The 13,609-nt window shown below is 35.0% G+C and overlaps 1 protein-coding gene across 1 annotated transcript in view; it reads right to left on the reverse strand.

Moving 5' to 3' along the window:
- Positions 1–9,421: 9,421 nt before the first annotated feature.
- The window catches only part of RCBTB1 (RCC1 and BTB domain containing protein 1), a 53,972-nt gene continuing 49,784 nt past the window's right edge, over positions 9,422–13,609 (reverse strand). The window contains exon 12 of the mRNA XM_051987356.1: positions 9,422–9,601. Within this exon, the coding sequence (XP_051843316.1) occupies positions 9,461–9,601 (141 nt within the window). The 3' untranslated portion in view covers positions 9,422–9,460. The remainder of the gene's footprint in view (positions 9,602–13,609) is intronic.

A 13,609-nucleotide genomic window follows, 5' to 3' on the forward strand; every position in this document is an offset into this window, starting at 1 on the left:
AATTAGTTCATGATTTAAATATTTTTATTATAAATAAATATATATTTATTAGATAAATATAAATGGATTTATTATTTAGATATTTATTATGCTATGTCTGATTAATCTTGTTCAATTAATTAGTATAAATCTTGACAAGCCTATATTAAGATCCAACAAGCTATAGCAGAAACACTACCTCCCTCAGGTGACCCTGGGTGTAATCTTTCCTCTTGGTTCACTTGGTTGCAGGGAAATGATCTGTTATCCACTCTTGTTAATTGATCATTTATGGCCCTCTTACAATCCTCTTCAGACTTTGCATTAATTGCTGTGTTGTCTGTTAATTAATTGCCTGTTTTGAACTTACATCAGAAACTTGTTAGTGTGCACTACTAATAATGGCCATGTTAAAAAAAATCTTAATAGAATTACTTTATAGATTAGTGATATGAGAGACACCACTGATCAAAGGGGGGAAAGAAAACAATCAGATTAATCCTGTCTTTAATTGATCCTACTTAAGAGTTGATTGATTTTGTTCTGTAACTGCCTACCTAACTCATGGTTCGGTCTTTGAACATAATTCAAAATTGAGCTTGCCAGTAATGAGTTAAATTTAGAAATCCAGTTCTCTTATTAATCAGTTTTATTCTTATGTCAAGGAAATTTGTTACCCTTGAAGAAAGCAGGTGTAGGGAGTCTATTTTATATCTTTATACCACCAAGCTATCCTTCAAGGATGTCTGCTTTGTTATCCAGTGAGGTCTGGTTTGCTATCTCTATCTTTGCAGATGCAAACACTCAAACAATAAACATTTCTTAGTCCTCATTCCCAAACTTCCAGCCAAACACATTTTCTTCCTTCTAGGTTTTTAGGCTTTCTATTTCATGTACTCACCAAAACTATAAAAGAGTTCCGTCCCTTATCTGAGGTCTTAGCTTTGTTGTGGAAGCCGAGATCCTACTTATTAGTAAATCTGTACTTTCCTAATAAATTGTGCTGGAAACTCTGTGCCTTCAGTCTATCTTAGTTTTAATTGTTACCATATTTCTTTGAGAAGTCTAGGAAATTCAGATTTCTGCCCATTTTTGTTGGCAGATATTGCTGACAATTGAACCCAAGTGGATATTTATGATCATCCACTTATTATAATTTCTTTCCTTCTTTTCCTGCAGAAAACATTTCCCCATTGAAGCATTCTTGGATTCTCCAAGAGACATTCTTATATTTCTGAATACCTATTCCATAATTCAATATATAGCATGATAAGTGTTTAAGAGGTATCAAACAAATGTTTTATTGAATATTTTATATTTTGCACTTTATATTTTACATTGTCCCATGACAAGCAAACATACAAAACTTTGTTAGTAGTTTCACCTTTAGCTGGGTAGCACATACATAATTCTTACTTCTAGACTGCATATGTTGGAAGCGATTTTATATGTCAACATATTTTGTTTGATGGGGGCAGAAGTATGTGAACAGAAAAATTAATTTTGTTTCCATATATACTCTGAACCTTTAAAGTTCTTTGTCATCAGAAGATAACATTAGAGTTCTAAGTTTCTAGGGAGCAATGAAGTTTCATTGAGACTAAAAGGAAATTTGGGAAAAAAATTTGGAAGACTTGGTTATAGCCTAAAGGTATAGAAGGCTCAATAAAGTAAGGGATATACATGGGATGTACATGAGATATATGATAAAAAGTGGATGAGTTAATCTCCTCACTCTAGTACCTATGAAAAATAGTATAGTTGCCCTTGATGTTATCTGCTATCGCACTAGAAGAGAGCTTGGGGCCATCTGAAAAAGTTGAAAGAATTACTCTTTGGGATCTTTGTCTAATACTTTGTTTAGTACTAGTATTACAGGGGATATAACGCAATGAAGTCAAATAATAGCTAATTAAAACTAGCATTTATATAAGATTTTAAAGGCCAAAAATGTTTTGTATATTAGTTTATTTGATTCTCAAGAACAGGTAAGAAACTCTTGTGCAATAATATTTATAGTAGCATTTTTTTTGCAGTAGCAATAAAATAGGAAACAAAATGAGTGTTCATTGAGTGGGCAACTGCTTAACAAACTGAGGCATGTGAAAATAAAATAATATTGCTGTGCTTTAAGAATTTATGAAGAGTGAATGTTGAAAACTACCTTTGCATATATTTTGAAAATAAAAAGCTATTTTTTAAAAAGACTATATGAATGATTGATTCAGAAAAAACTAAGATTTGTTTGAATCAAGTGAAATCATGAAAATAATTTACCTGATGACCAAAATAATATAAAGGAACTTTAAAGTTATAAAACTTTTGATCAACATTATGACTAATCATGATTCTTCAGAAGCCTAATAATGATAAATCATGTCTCCCACCATTTGGCAAAAGAGATGGAATAAGAGCCACAGACATACATTTTTTGTGTTGAAAATTAAACAAAAAAACCCACATTTTCATATACATAGCAGGATATACAAAGAACAAACTCATACATCATGGCATGTTTTTTAAAAACAAGTATATTATGTTTTTCAAGTTACTTTCAAAATTGTTTTACTTATCTCTGTGCTTTCTTTGATTCTCTGATTTACAAAGGAAAAAAGTTACAGTAAGTCCTTTTTAAAAAATCCTTATTGTTTACCCTACCTCCTCTTAATGAAAATGAAGGAAAAACTCCTAACAAACCAAACAAAACTAATTCACACTATGGTTATGTCTAAAACATAGTTGTTCTTCTGTATCTTCAGAGTCTGATTTCTCAGGATGTGGGTAGGATGCTTCATCTATAAATCCCCTGGGAAATACAATCAGTCATGATTTTGATCTGAGTTTTTAAGCTTCCCAAAGTTATTTTTCTTTATAATATGTCCTTGTACAAGTTATTTTGGGTGGGTTCCTTTATTTTTCCTCAATTCTTACAACCATTAAAATTTAAAAAAATTCTTACAATCTAGGATTCTCTTAAAATGCCTTTCAGAATTATGATACAATAGTATTCTGTTATAGTCACATAACACAATTTGTTTCCTGCCATCCTCCAATGAATGGCAAGCCCTTTTTTTTCCTTTTAAAATCTCTCTTCTTCCACTTAAGGATAATAAAATTTGCTTTTAATCTCTCCCTAATGCTTTTTCATGCTCCTTTTCTGCTCTGTCCATTTGATGTATTTCTATAACTGTGTTCCTTTGCCCACTACAATTGAATGAGGTTTACCTGGTGCCCCCTTGCTCTAGCCCTTTCTCCATGTTTTCAAATTCTTTTCTCAGCCTCCAATTCTGAGAAATAGCAAGTTCCACTACTGTTTTCGTCCTTTTTGCTATCATTGTATTTCTTCTTCCATCCCTTTTCTCTCTTCTCTCCAGAGACTCCAAACAGAATCAATCCACCACCCCAAATCTTGTTTTTCTTATTTAACTACTACCTCAGTACCCTTCGAAAACATTAAAGCTTTGAATAGGCAAGTATTTTCCCCTATTAGAATGTCAGTATTTTATGTCATTCAGCCTCTTCTAATTACTTGAGTAAATTTACTTTTCTGGGCTTTCAGTGTCTATTCAACCTTAGTCTTTTTATTACAAATGCTTGAAAATCCTCTATTCCATTTAAAAGTCCATTTGCTTCCCCAGTAAGATGATACTTCATTTTCTAAGATTATTTGCCTTTTAGAATATTACATCCCAAGGTCTTTCATTTTTAGTGGAACATGCAGATCTTATGTGAACCTGACTATGGTTCTTTGGTTTTTGAACTGTTTATTTCTGGATTTTATAGTATTTTTTCTCAGATGTAGGAACTCCGGATTTTGGCAATGGCATTTTTGGGACTTTCCTTTAAGGATTTTTTTTCAGATCTTTTTGTCTTCACTTTGCTCTCTAATGCTAATAGAAATGGACAGTTTTGATTTTTGATTTCTTGAAAAAAAATTAGCACCAAGATTTTTTATTCCTTTTATTTTTTTGGTGAGGTAATTGAGGTAAATGACTTGCTTAAGGTCACAGCCAGTAAGTGTTAAGGTCTGAAGTCACACTTGAACTCGGGCCCTCCTGACTTCAGGATTAGTGCTCTATCCACTGAACCATCTAGCTGCCCATATTTCTCTTATTTGGTCTTTAAGGCTTAATTAAGATACACATTTTCAGATGGGGCCAATGAGTTCATTATCTTTCTAGACTACACTTTTTAGGAAGTAGTAATAAAAATGAAAAAAAGGAGTACTGGGAAAAAAACACATTAAAAAAACCCACAGGTTAAGTTTAGAAGGGGTAGAAATAGGACAGTTTTATTTTATTGTGTTTAATATATCCCCAAAGATATTAGCAGGAAGTGATGTTTCACATATAGTCTCACTTTTGGTCTTTTGTATAGGGAATGTTTGTGTTTGCTAACGATCTTTGTTTTAAGAAGCTTGATGTTTATTTAAAGACCGGTTGACTTAGTGATATGCAAAGCAGTTTGAAAGAGGAGTATGTGATGTTTTTAATGCATTGCTTTAGATTCTGAAAACTGCTTGTGTGGTGATAGCAATCATTCATGGAGAATGGTTTGAGAGAAGCCAATAGTACTTTAGAAAAAAAAAAGTCCAGGGGTTAACTTCTATACTATGAATTCTTTTCTCAGAATGTTTTTAAATATACAAAATTAAAAATGTAGCCTAAGATAAATAATCATACTGAAAAAAAAAAAGATATAACTTTTTCCTCCATCTACGTTTATAACCCTCCTGAAATCTGTTAGTGGGCCCCAGGTTTTTTAATGTGCAGTTCATTCTCATAGTCTGACCCACTTATTTTGCAAAAGAAAAAAATGGAGGCCCAGAAACAATAGTGACTGACATGTTTGAGGTACTACAATTTGCAGCAGAACCAGTGATCCAAGTCTTCTACCCCCTCATCCAATGTCCTACAACCATTACAACAAAGAGCTCTATTTCTATAGCTCTTTGAGACTTGCAAAGCACTTTAAAAATATCACATTTTATTCTCACAATAATCCTGGAACACTTATCAGATTCATCTCTTACAGAGAAGGAAACTGAGGTAGGCAGAAATTAAATTATGTGTCTAGGATCATATACTAGTATCTGTCTAGGATACTAATTTAATATCCTAGGGAGAAAGGAGGAGGGAGATAGGAAATTGGGTCTTTTTGATGTAGACTTCTTCCCAGCTAGGTATCCACTCAATTTAGCCATCACTTATTAAAAGTACCCATTATATAGGCCAGGCCCTGTGCAACATATACTGGGGAGATAAGGATAAAAATGAAGGAGAACTTATGCTCCTGGAAGCTTTCCAAAAGCTTACTGGAAAAATATCTATACAAAACAAGTAAATGTGAAACATATATAAAAAGAAATACAAAATCATTTGGGGGGAAGAGTATCAATAATGAGAATTTCTTGCAGGAGGTGACACTTGAAGAAAGGCAGTAGTGTGGAAAGAGTGCATTTCAACCTTGAGGAATGATTTGTTCAACCTTACGGGGGCGGTGAGATGGAATATCTTGGATAGAGAGTAGTCAGGGAGAGGGAAGACTATGCAATAAAACTGGCAGCGAGTTCTAAGGGTTCTAATGGTCAGATGGAGAAGTTTGTATTCAATCTGAGTGGGAAGAGAGAGCCACTGAAACTTTTCAAGCACAGGATGACTAGCTTCAGCTTATAACTGAGGAATTGTATGTAGGATGACTAAAAAGGAAAAAAAAGGTAGGCAGCTCCATCAGGAGACAAGTGCAAAAAGTCACAGAAGGCCTGACTTCTGTGTAATTGTGGTGTGAGTGTATAAGGATAAAGCAAGAGCTGCTGTGGTGGTAGAACCATCAAGACCTCACAAATAACTGGCTATGAGAAATGAGAGTGCGTGTTAAGGATGATTCTTAGATTGAGAACCTGCGTGGTTGGATGACAGAAATAAGGCAGCAGGAAACCTGGATTGAAGGGGAAAGATGATGGATTCTGAATTTGAGAGCCCCATGAGACATCCCAGTGGAGACGCACAGTAGGTGGCCAGGGATGTGAGGGGGGCTGGTAATAAGGAGAAAGAAGGCTTCAGATCTGGAAGTCACTTGCCTAGAGATGAAAGCTGCATCTAAATGAGTGGATAAGATCATGAAGAGAAGCTGTAGTGCAATGAGTTAAGTCTTTTTTGTGTCTTGGACCCAAATCCTTTTGGGAAGGGCCTTATGGATCCCTTCTTGGGATGTTTTGAAATGTTTTAAAATGAACAAAATAAAGCATTAGGATCACAAAGAAAACCGATTATGTAAAAATGCAATTAGAAAAATATTTTTAAAACAAAAAAAAAAAAATCATGAAGCCCAGGTTTAAAACTCCTGCTAAAGAGAGAACCTTGGCTTGCTCACACAAAGAGCAAGATGCGTGTGATGACGATGTAACAAAGGAGACTAAGGAGGGCCAGGAGAGCCAGGACAGAGTAGTACCACAAATACTGCAGAGCACTGATCAGCAGACTTCAGTGCTGTAAGAATCGGGGCTTCTGGAACCATGGAGAGAGCAATCCGATCACAAAACAGGGACACAGGCTGGATGGAAAAGGGAAGGATGCAAAGTGGAGGCCACAAGCAGACAGCTTGTCCTGAGAGTCTGGCTGTGAGAAAGTTGGGGGAAGGGGAGAATTTGAACTCTCCTCTCCAATCACGATGACTTGGGGATGTCAAATGAACTCTGTACAGGGAGGATCTCATCTCTCTGAAGCACTGCTCAGGCCATCCCTCACATGCTTGTTCTGGTGGGAAAGTCTTCTCATCCATACAACCATCTCCTCCAGGAAGCTTAGTCTAATTTCATTCAGCTCCAGCCATTCTAGTGCATCCCAGGACACTGCGTCTGTTGCTCTGTCCACAGGCATAACTCAATATTGGGAATTTTCACAACTAGAAAAAATTCAGGGGCTGGAGCACCATGACTGAATCCAGAAGTCCCAGTGGAGGCAGCTTATATTCTTACCTGTGGATCACAACATTAAAAACGCCACACACCCATTTTAACAGATTGCTTTATTAATATGACATCCTAAACATTACATAAATGAAATACCACCTATATACTACTTACTGTATCAAATATCACTTCACTAAGAAGTTCAAGAATACACTTATGGCTGCTTTAAGAAATGTGAACACTTTGGTTTCTATTTTCATAGCAGTTGCAAAAATCAATTCCTTTATTTAAAGGCTTTTTTGTTTCCTACTGGGATCAATGACAAAGTTCATCACCACTGTGGCAATATTTAAAGAGGGGAGAAGATACTTGGAGGACTCTCCAAGGACTCACTAGCCCTAATCTCTCCACATTCTCCCCTAACCCACCCCCCGATTCAGTGATTTAATGAGGCACTCAGCAATTTTGACTTTTTATTTCACTTTCATCCATTTATATATACCAAATCAGAATAATGAGAAAAAATTCTCATTATTCTAATTTAATACAAGAAACCCAGTTCTTATTTAAAGATAATAAACAATTTTGTTTGAAGAACTATTGTCTGTAGTAGATACTCAGATTGTAAACCCACTGAATAATGACACCTATTACATATACTGTCTACTATAGTACTGGTGATCAATAAATTAGTGTACATTTCTCAATCTAGTAAGAAAACCCCCATCATATTGCACAGTTGATTCTTACCTAAAAATTCATGGGCTCTAGTAATTTGCAACAAAAGCTCATATGCATGGTCAAGCAAGGGAAGTCTGAGTGTCTATTTTTGTACTTATTTAACATGCCACTGAATACTAACTTGTTGGCCTCACTTTTAAAATTAACTGACAATTGCTAAAAATAGCAGCTATAGCCAAATATGAAACCACTGTTTGAGTGAAGATTAACTTATGTCTATCTCCAAAATCCTGGGGCTCTATTAAAGAGGAAAACTTTGCTTCATTTCTTTCCTCCTAACCAAAAAACTTCCAACTTAACAAACAGAACAAGAGAGCTTGGTACAACTTTGGAAACAAAGTCCTATAAGAAGATTGGAAGTAAAAAAAAAAAAAAAAGTTCCCTTTTTAAAGGCAATGAACAATGATATATATATATATAGATATATAGATAGATAGATATAGATATGTCCATTCAGCAGATTTCTTATCTGTCCTAACACTACACCTACTTAAATAAAATGCTACATTAAAAAAATCCTACATATGAGGCAATAGTGGGTGAGAAATCCATAGAATGTGTCTGAGTTCATAATTTAATTTGACAAATGGCAAGAGGATTTGGGCCAGATAAAGGAAAAATTACATTAAGTCTTTCAAGATAACTAGTTCTCAAGAACTGCTTCTTCTCACCTGATGCAGTCCAGAATGCTCACATTCCCAGGAGGCTTAATGTTCTTTAACTGGGGGCCCCTTACCTGAGGCCATGCACCTAGCTATATGTTTACTGAACTGATGAGGAAAATTAATCATTATACCTAGTGGCTGGGAAAGTAAGAGGATTTCTCAAAGTACATAGGATGTAATTATTTTCCTTTACAAGTCCACATATTTACATTAGAAATTAAAAACAATTAAGTGTAAATATGCACCACTTCAATAAGGTAAAAATGTTATCCAAAAACAGAGGGCCCTCAAGGGAGGGGGAAGGTAGTAGCCCTAGTTTGTAGAAGATTTAATAATATAATTAACACCTCCTGCCTTCAAAAAGCAGTCTCACCCATCATCGTTTCAAAGTTAGCTCAAAAGTTACCATGCTTTTGTGTTTAAATCTTAAGAGCTTTAAAAATCATTGTCATATACCTTTATATGTTTACATTTTATATATGTCTTGTAGAATACTGACTGCATAGTTTCCTTTAAGCATTTATAAAAACAAATTTTTTTTCATATACCAGAAAGGGAAAACAAATATATGATGGTATAGACACAAAAGCTTGAGCAACCCAAATTGTTCCTTCATAGTAATTCCACCGGACTCACAAATAGTGCAGCACCTCAACCAAAGATATGTTACCTGTTAACCCACAGGAGTTAAATGAATTCAGAGATCCTGTATTAGTGAAAAATTCTAACATTTTGTGAAACATCTCCAAGCCTGGCACCAAAAGGTTAATTAATGATCGGTAAACCAAACAAGTGGTTTCCTAGCTCTAAACTTCCATTCTTCAGGCATGGGTTCTCTTTGGAACTGAAGCAACAGCTATTTTTTAGCCCTTCCCAATGTTCCAGTCAAAATGTGAGAAAAAGTCACTCTTAAAAACGTGCAAGTCTGGCAACAGGAACTGGTCGAAAGGGTAGAGAGAAAATAGTACATTCTTCATGAGTTTCTATGCAGAGACTTCTCTGTATGTCTGTTTTTACCTGCAGAATTACATTAGCCTGTAGGGCACACACTGGGCATATCAGCAATGATGCCCTGGAGAACAAACAGACACACACACACACACACACACACACACACACACACACACACACACACTCACACACACACAACTCACAGCCATATGGTTCAGTTCTTAAAGGCTCCACATTTACTGGCCTTAGCAATGAATTCCTTTAGTAGAGGGCCATCCATTTGCCAAAATGCTGCAGTCTGTGTAACTTCTGTCAAATGATTGACGCAAAACTTAAAGCAGAATTCTTCTAAATCCTAGACACACACAAAAATAAAAACAAGAGGCCTTTTTATTAGCTTTAGTTGAACTATTTTTCCTCCCTTACCTCCCCAAAAAAGGCCAGAAACTTATTTTAAAATACGTAGGCACACAAGGAACCAAAAACAGATGACAAAAGAAGGGAGAGAAAATGCAGCACACTATTTTATTTAAAAAGATGGTTTCTTTGATGTATTTTGTTGAGGAAAAACTGTCAGAGAAAACACACTGAATAAATATTTTCTCCTCAGTTATCAAAAGGACAATCAAATTGGGAAAGGCACTCAAGTTTTTCCTTAATCAAGAGAACAAAGAAGATAAATGAAGAGAGATTTTAGTTTTTACTAAGAAAGGAATGGAGAAAATACACAATTAGTAAAAAAGCATTCTGGAGAAAATGGTTAAAATTGTATTATGTACCTAAGTAATTTTTGCTTTCAGATACCCCTAAATGAAGAAGCTTTAAGTTTTCTTAAAGCTCAAAAAACAAAGCTCCCAGGACTATCAATTGTTTAAAAAAAAAAAAAAAGTGAGACTTAAAATTATTTTATCCAAGTCAGTAAAAACAGTAACACACTTATAGGAAAATTGTAGCTGTCAGATAAGTAGTAATTACCATAGGACATTTCAGAGGAATTATCTCAAAGGAGATTATACTTTATGATAAGCAATGGACCTAGAATCCTGCTTCTTAAATCTCTTATTTAGATGACTTTGGGTAAGGTACCAAAATTTCTCAGTTTCCATATCATAAAATTAGGGGACAGGACTAAATCACTGACCTCCCTTTCAGCCTAGATCCATGGTACCATGACTTATAAGGTGGAATCTTTCAACTTAAAAAAAAAAAGGAGCCCTGTAAAAAACAGAATCCAGGCATGCATGCAAAGAACAAAAACCCACAATACACTACAAATCTGTGTTCCAAATCATCAGATAACCACTGTTTATCTTACACAGCTAATACACAAAAACTGTACTATCCCGTAACCCAGGATATCACTAAACTTGAGTTTCTTTTAAGAGGAAAATATTTGGATTATCTACAGATTTTCATAGCTCTCCTCTGATTTTTCAGACTTCTCCATAATACAGAGAAATCGTCCTGAGCTGAAGAAATAAATACTGAATATCTCTCCTTTTCCCCGAGAGTCCTGCAGGCAAATATCTACAAAGGGTCACTCTGACCTAGCTGATAGATAAAATAAAACATTTACCACAGAAACCTACCCAGTAAATACAGCCTCCAAAATTTAAATAGTGCCAGCTATTTTTGTCCCCTAAATTCTTATTTGTATTAGCTCAGTAATGTCTGAAGCCAGGTTTTTCTAAACCAAATGCACTTTGGCCCAGAATTACTCATATGTTAATAGGAAGACTTTGGATCCAAGGGATTGAAATATAAATTTATAATTTGATTGTTATTGTGCAGCTGAATACAAAGCCAAGCAGCATGTATTATTAAGCTGGATTAAGAACTAAACTATATGACATACATTCTCTGTCTACAGAAAAACAACACCCATAAACCAATACAGAAAAAAAATAGTTCTGTAAAAAGCCAACAAAGGGAATCATAATAGTAGAGAGCTGCGAAGATTTCCTTGGAGTCCAAAAGAACAGGGTTCAAGTCCAGCCTCTGCTCAGTGTTGGCTATGTGACCCTGAGCAAATCCATTAACTTCTAGTGAGGGTAATCCTAAAATATTCTCCAGTTGTAAATGAGCCACTGATCTACATTGGCAAACTTTCTCAAAAGGAGTGCCCTATACCACTGAAATCATAGGAACTCACAAAGAAATGAGTGGATGAAAGTGCAGAATGCCCTTGGATACTTTGGAGTTGTCTGTATGGGAAGGACAGTTGAATCAGGGAGTCGATGAGAGCACCCAAAGAAAGATTCCCAAAGACGTAGAACATGCTGTTTGGAATCACATTCCAAGGAGAGACTGTTGCCCTCCCCCACATAAATAGAAATAGGAATGGAAATAGACTCACATAAATAGAAAGCGAGTTTCTCCAGACAGACTTATAATCCATGGATTAAGCGCCAAATGTGGTAGTTCTCCTCAATCACTCGTGAATTTTAAAGCTATTTTCCAAACTTTGTCATTTTTTAAGCGATGGATTTCTTTTTCAAAATGCTATGTCTGAGTTGCGTAATTTCCAATGATAAAAAGAGAGAGAAAGCTGAATATCTAGTTCAGTAAAACCCTCATCAACTCAAATTGCACTGATTGAGAATTCATGACCATGTGGATAAAAGCCTCCCATTATTTAAAAAAAGAAAGAAAGAAAGAAAAAAAAAAACTGCCAAGCAAATTAACAGACTAAACTTTTTCAGGCAGACAGCTTCTCCTACTTGAAAGAATAATCTCAAATTCTTCCACACAGAATGGAATTCTTAAAAATAGATTCATAAGAACCTTTATATTTAGTGACCTTTTTTTTAAAGCCTCATCTTTGTCTGCATTTTAAAGTATTAAATAGTTCATACTAGCTTTGTCCTTTTTGCTACCCTCTTTCCTCCTCACCCCACCCTGCCTGTTCATCTGAATTGGCAGGTTTTCTGTATTCTGGAATTTAAGAAAAAAAGTTTTTAGCACATGTACTGCAGAATTACAAAAATCTGGATTTTAATTCCCCCAAAATTTTATTTTATTTTGGAGATTCATGATTAGGGTAACTTACACTACTATTAAAGAAAAAGAATATAATACCTCAGAGATAGAAAGTGGACTAAGCTGGTATATTTAGAATAGCACATCCTTTTGGCTTGTGGCTTAGGCAGAACAAAGGATGTACCATTCCCTATTAAGCCTATTTGCCACTGACATCAAGGAATGAGATAAATATCTTTCTTCTGGAGGCATAATCTCTTCTTTGGAGGCAAGGGGAGAGGGGAAAGGAGATAGAGAGTCGGGATGATGGCAGTGAAGATGGTTCCTTATTTACAAGCATCATCTTTTCCTTTAAATCTAGAAATGAACAGATCTTCCCTCTTGTTTTAACAAGGTACTGCTACCCAAACAAGGGAACCTGCTTTTGATAAGGCACAACAATATATAAACCCTCCATGAATTTCACAAGTATCATACTTATAGTTCCAAGGACAAGGAAATCTTGTTCATCTGGGATTTTTTGAAGGTTTAAAATAAAAGTTGATGCATTTTTATAACCTGCAACATGATTTTTTTAAAGTGAGGAGAAAGGAGAAGCCATAATGGGATCTTGTTATTAACTAATAACACTGTTCTCAGAATACATGACATGGACTCCTTTTTAGCTCTTGACAACTTTATTTATTATTATTGAGCTCATATTATTATTAGCTCTTCTGATACTTTAGGAAATACAAACTAATCTTAAACTGAATACCACAGTAGAAAGTGTTATAAAACAGCTAAGTCAAATAGATAAAATCAATTCATTTGTTACTTTCAAGTGTCCAGAGCAGTACATGAGAAGTTGGAAAAGCTATTTTAGATTTCCTAGATAACAATTTCCTAGGTGATTTCCAGATATTGAGGAGAGGGCTAAAAAGCTTTTATTTAAAATATACTCTTGACATAATCTAGAACTTTATTTCAAATCCAAAGACGGTAAAACAAAATTCTTCATACTGTCAAATAATTTGGACATTACTCTGTTTTCACCATGTCTACAGCATAATTTCATTTCCTAAATTACTAAAGGTATTTTGGATCATAAAAGAAAAACTATCTTTGCACAATATTTCAGTCCCTAATGCTAAAAACAATGGTCTCCCATTGAATAACTTGTAACATGACCTCAGTGCACTTTGATCTCAGTCCTGAATCCTTTTCCCCTTATATCTACAACCAAAACAACTGATTATTAAGACTATTAACATGAAAGTACCTTGGCAATGGCTTGGAAAAACCACATGTGTAATAGCTGTGTAATATATCATATGTGGACAAGCATACTGTTAGTATCCTTTGTCCACCGACAACTTGGTGGAGTGGCTGGCTATATTTTTTA

Source organism: Antechinus flavipes, chromosome 3 (assembly GCF_016432865.1).
Source record: "Antechinus flavipes isolate AdamAnt ecotype Samford, QLD, Australia chromosome 3, AdamAnt_v2, whole genome shotgun sequence".
Classification (NCBI taxonomy): Eukaryota; Metazoa; Chordata; class Mammalia; order Dasyuromorphia; family Dasyuridae; genus Antechinus; species Antechinus flavipes.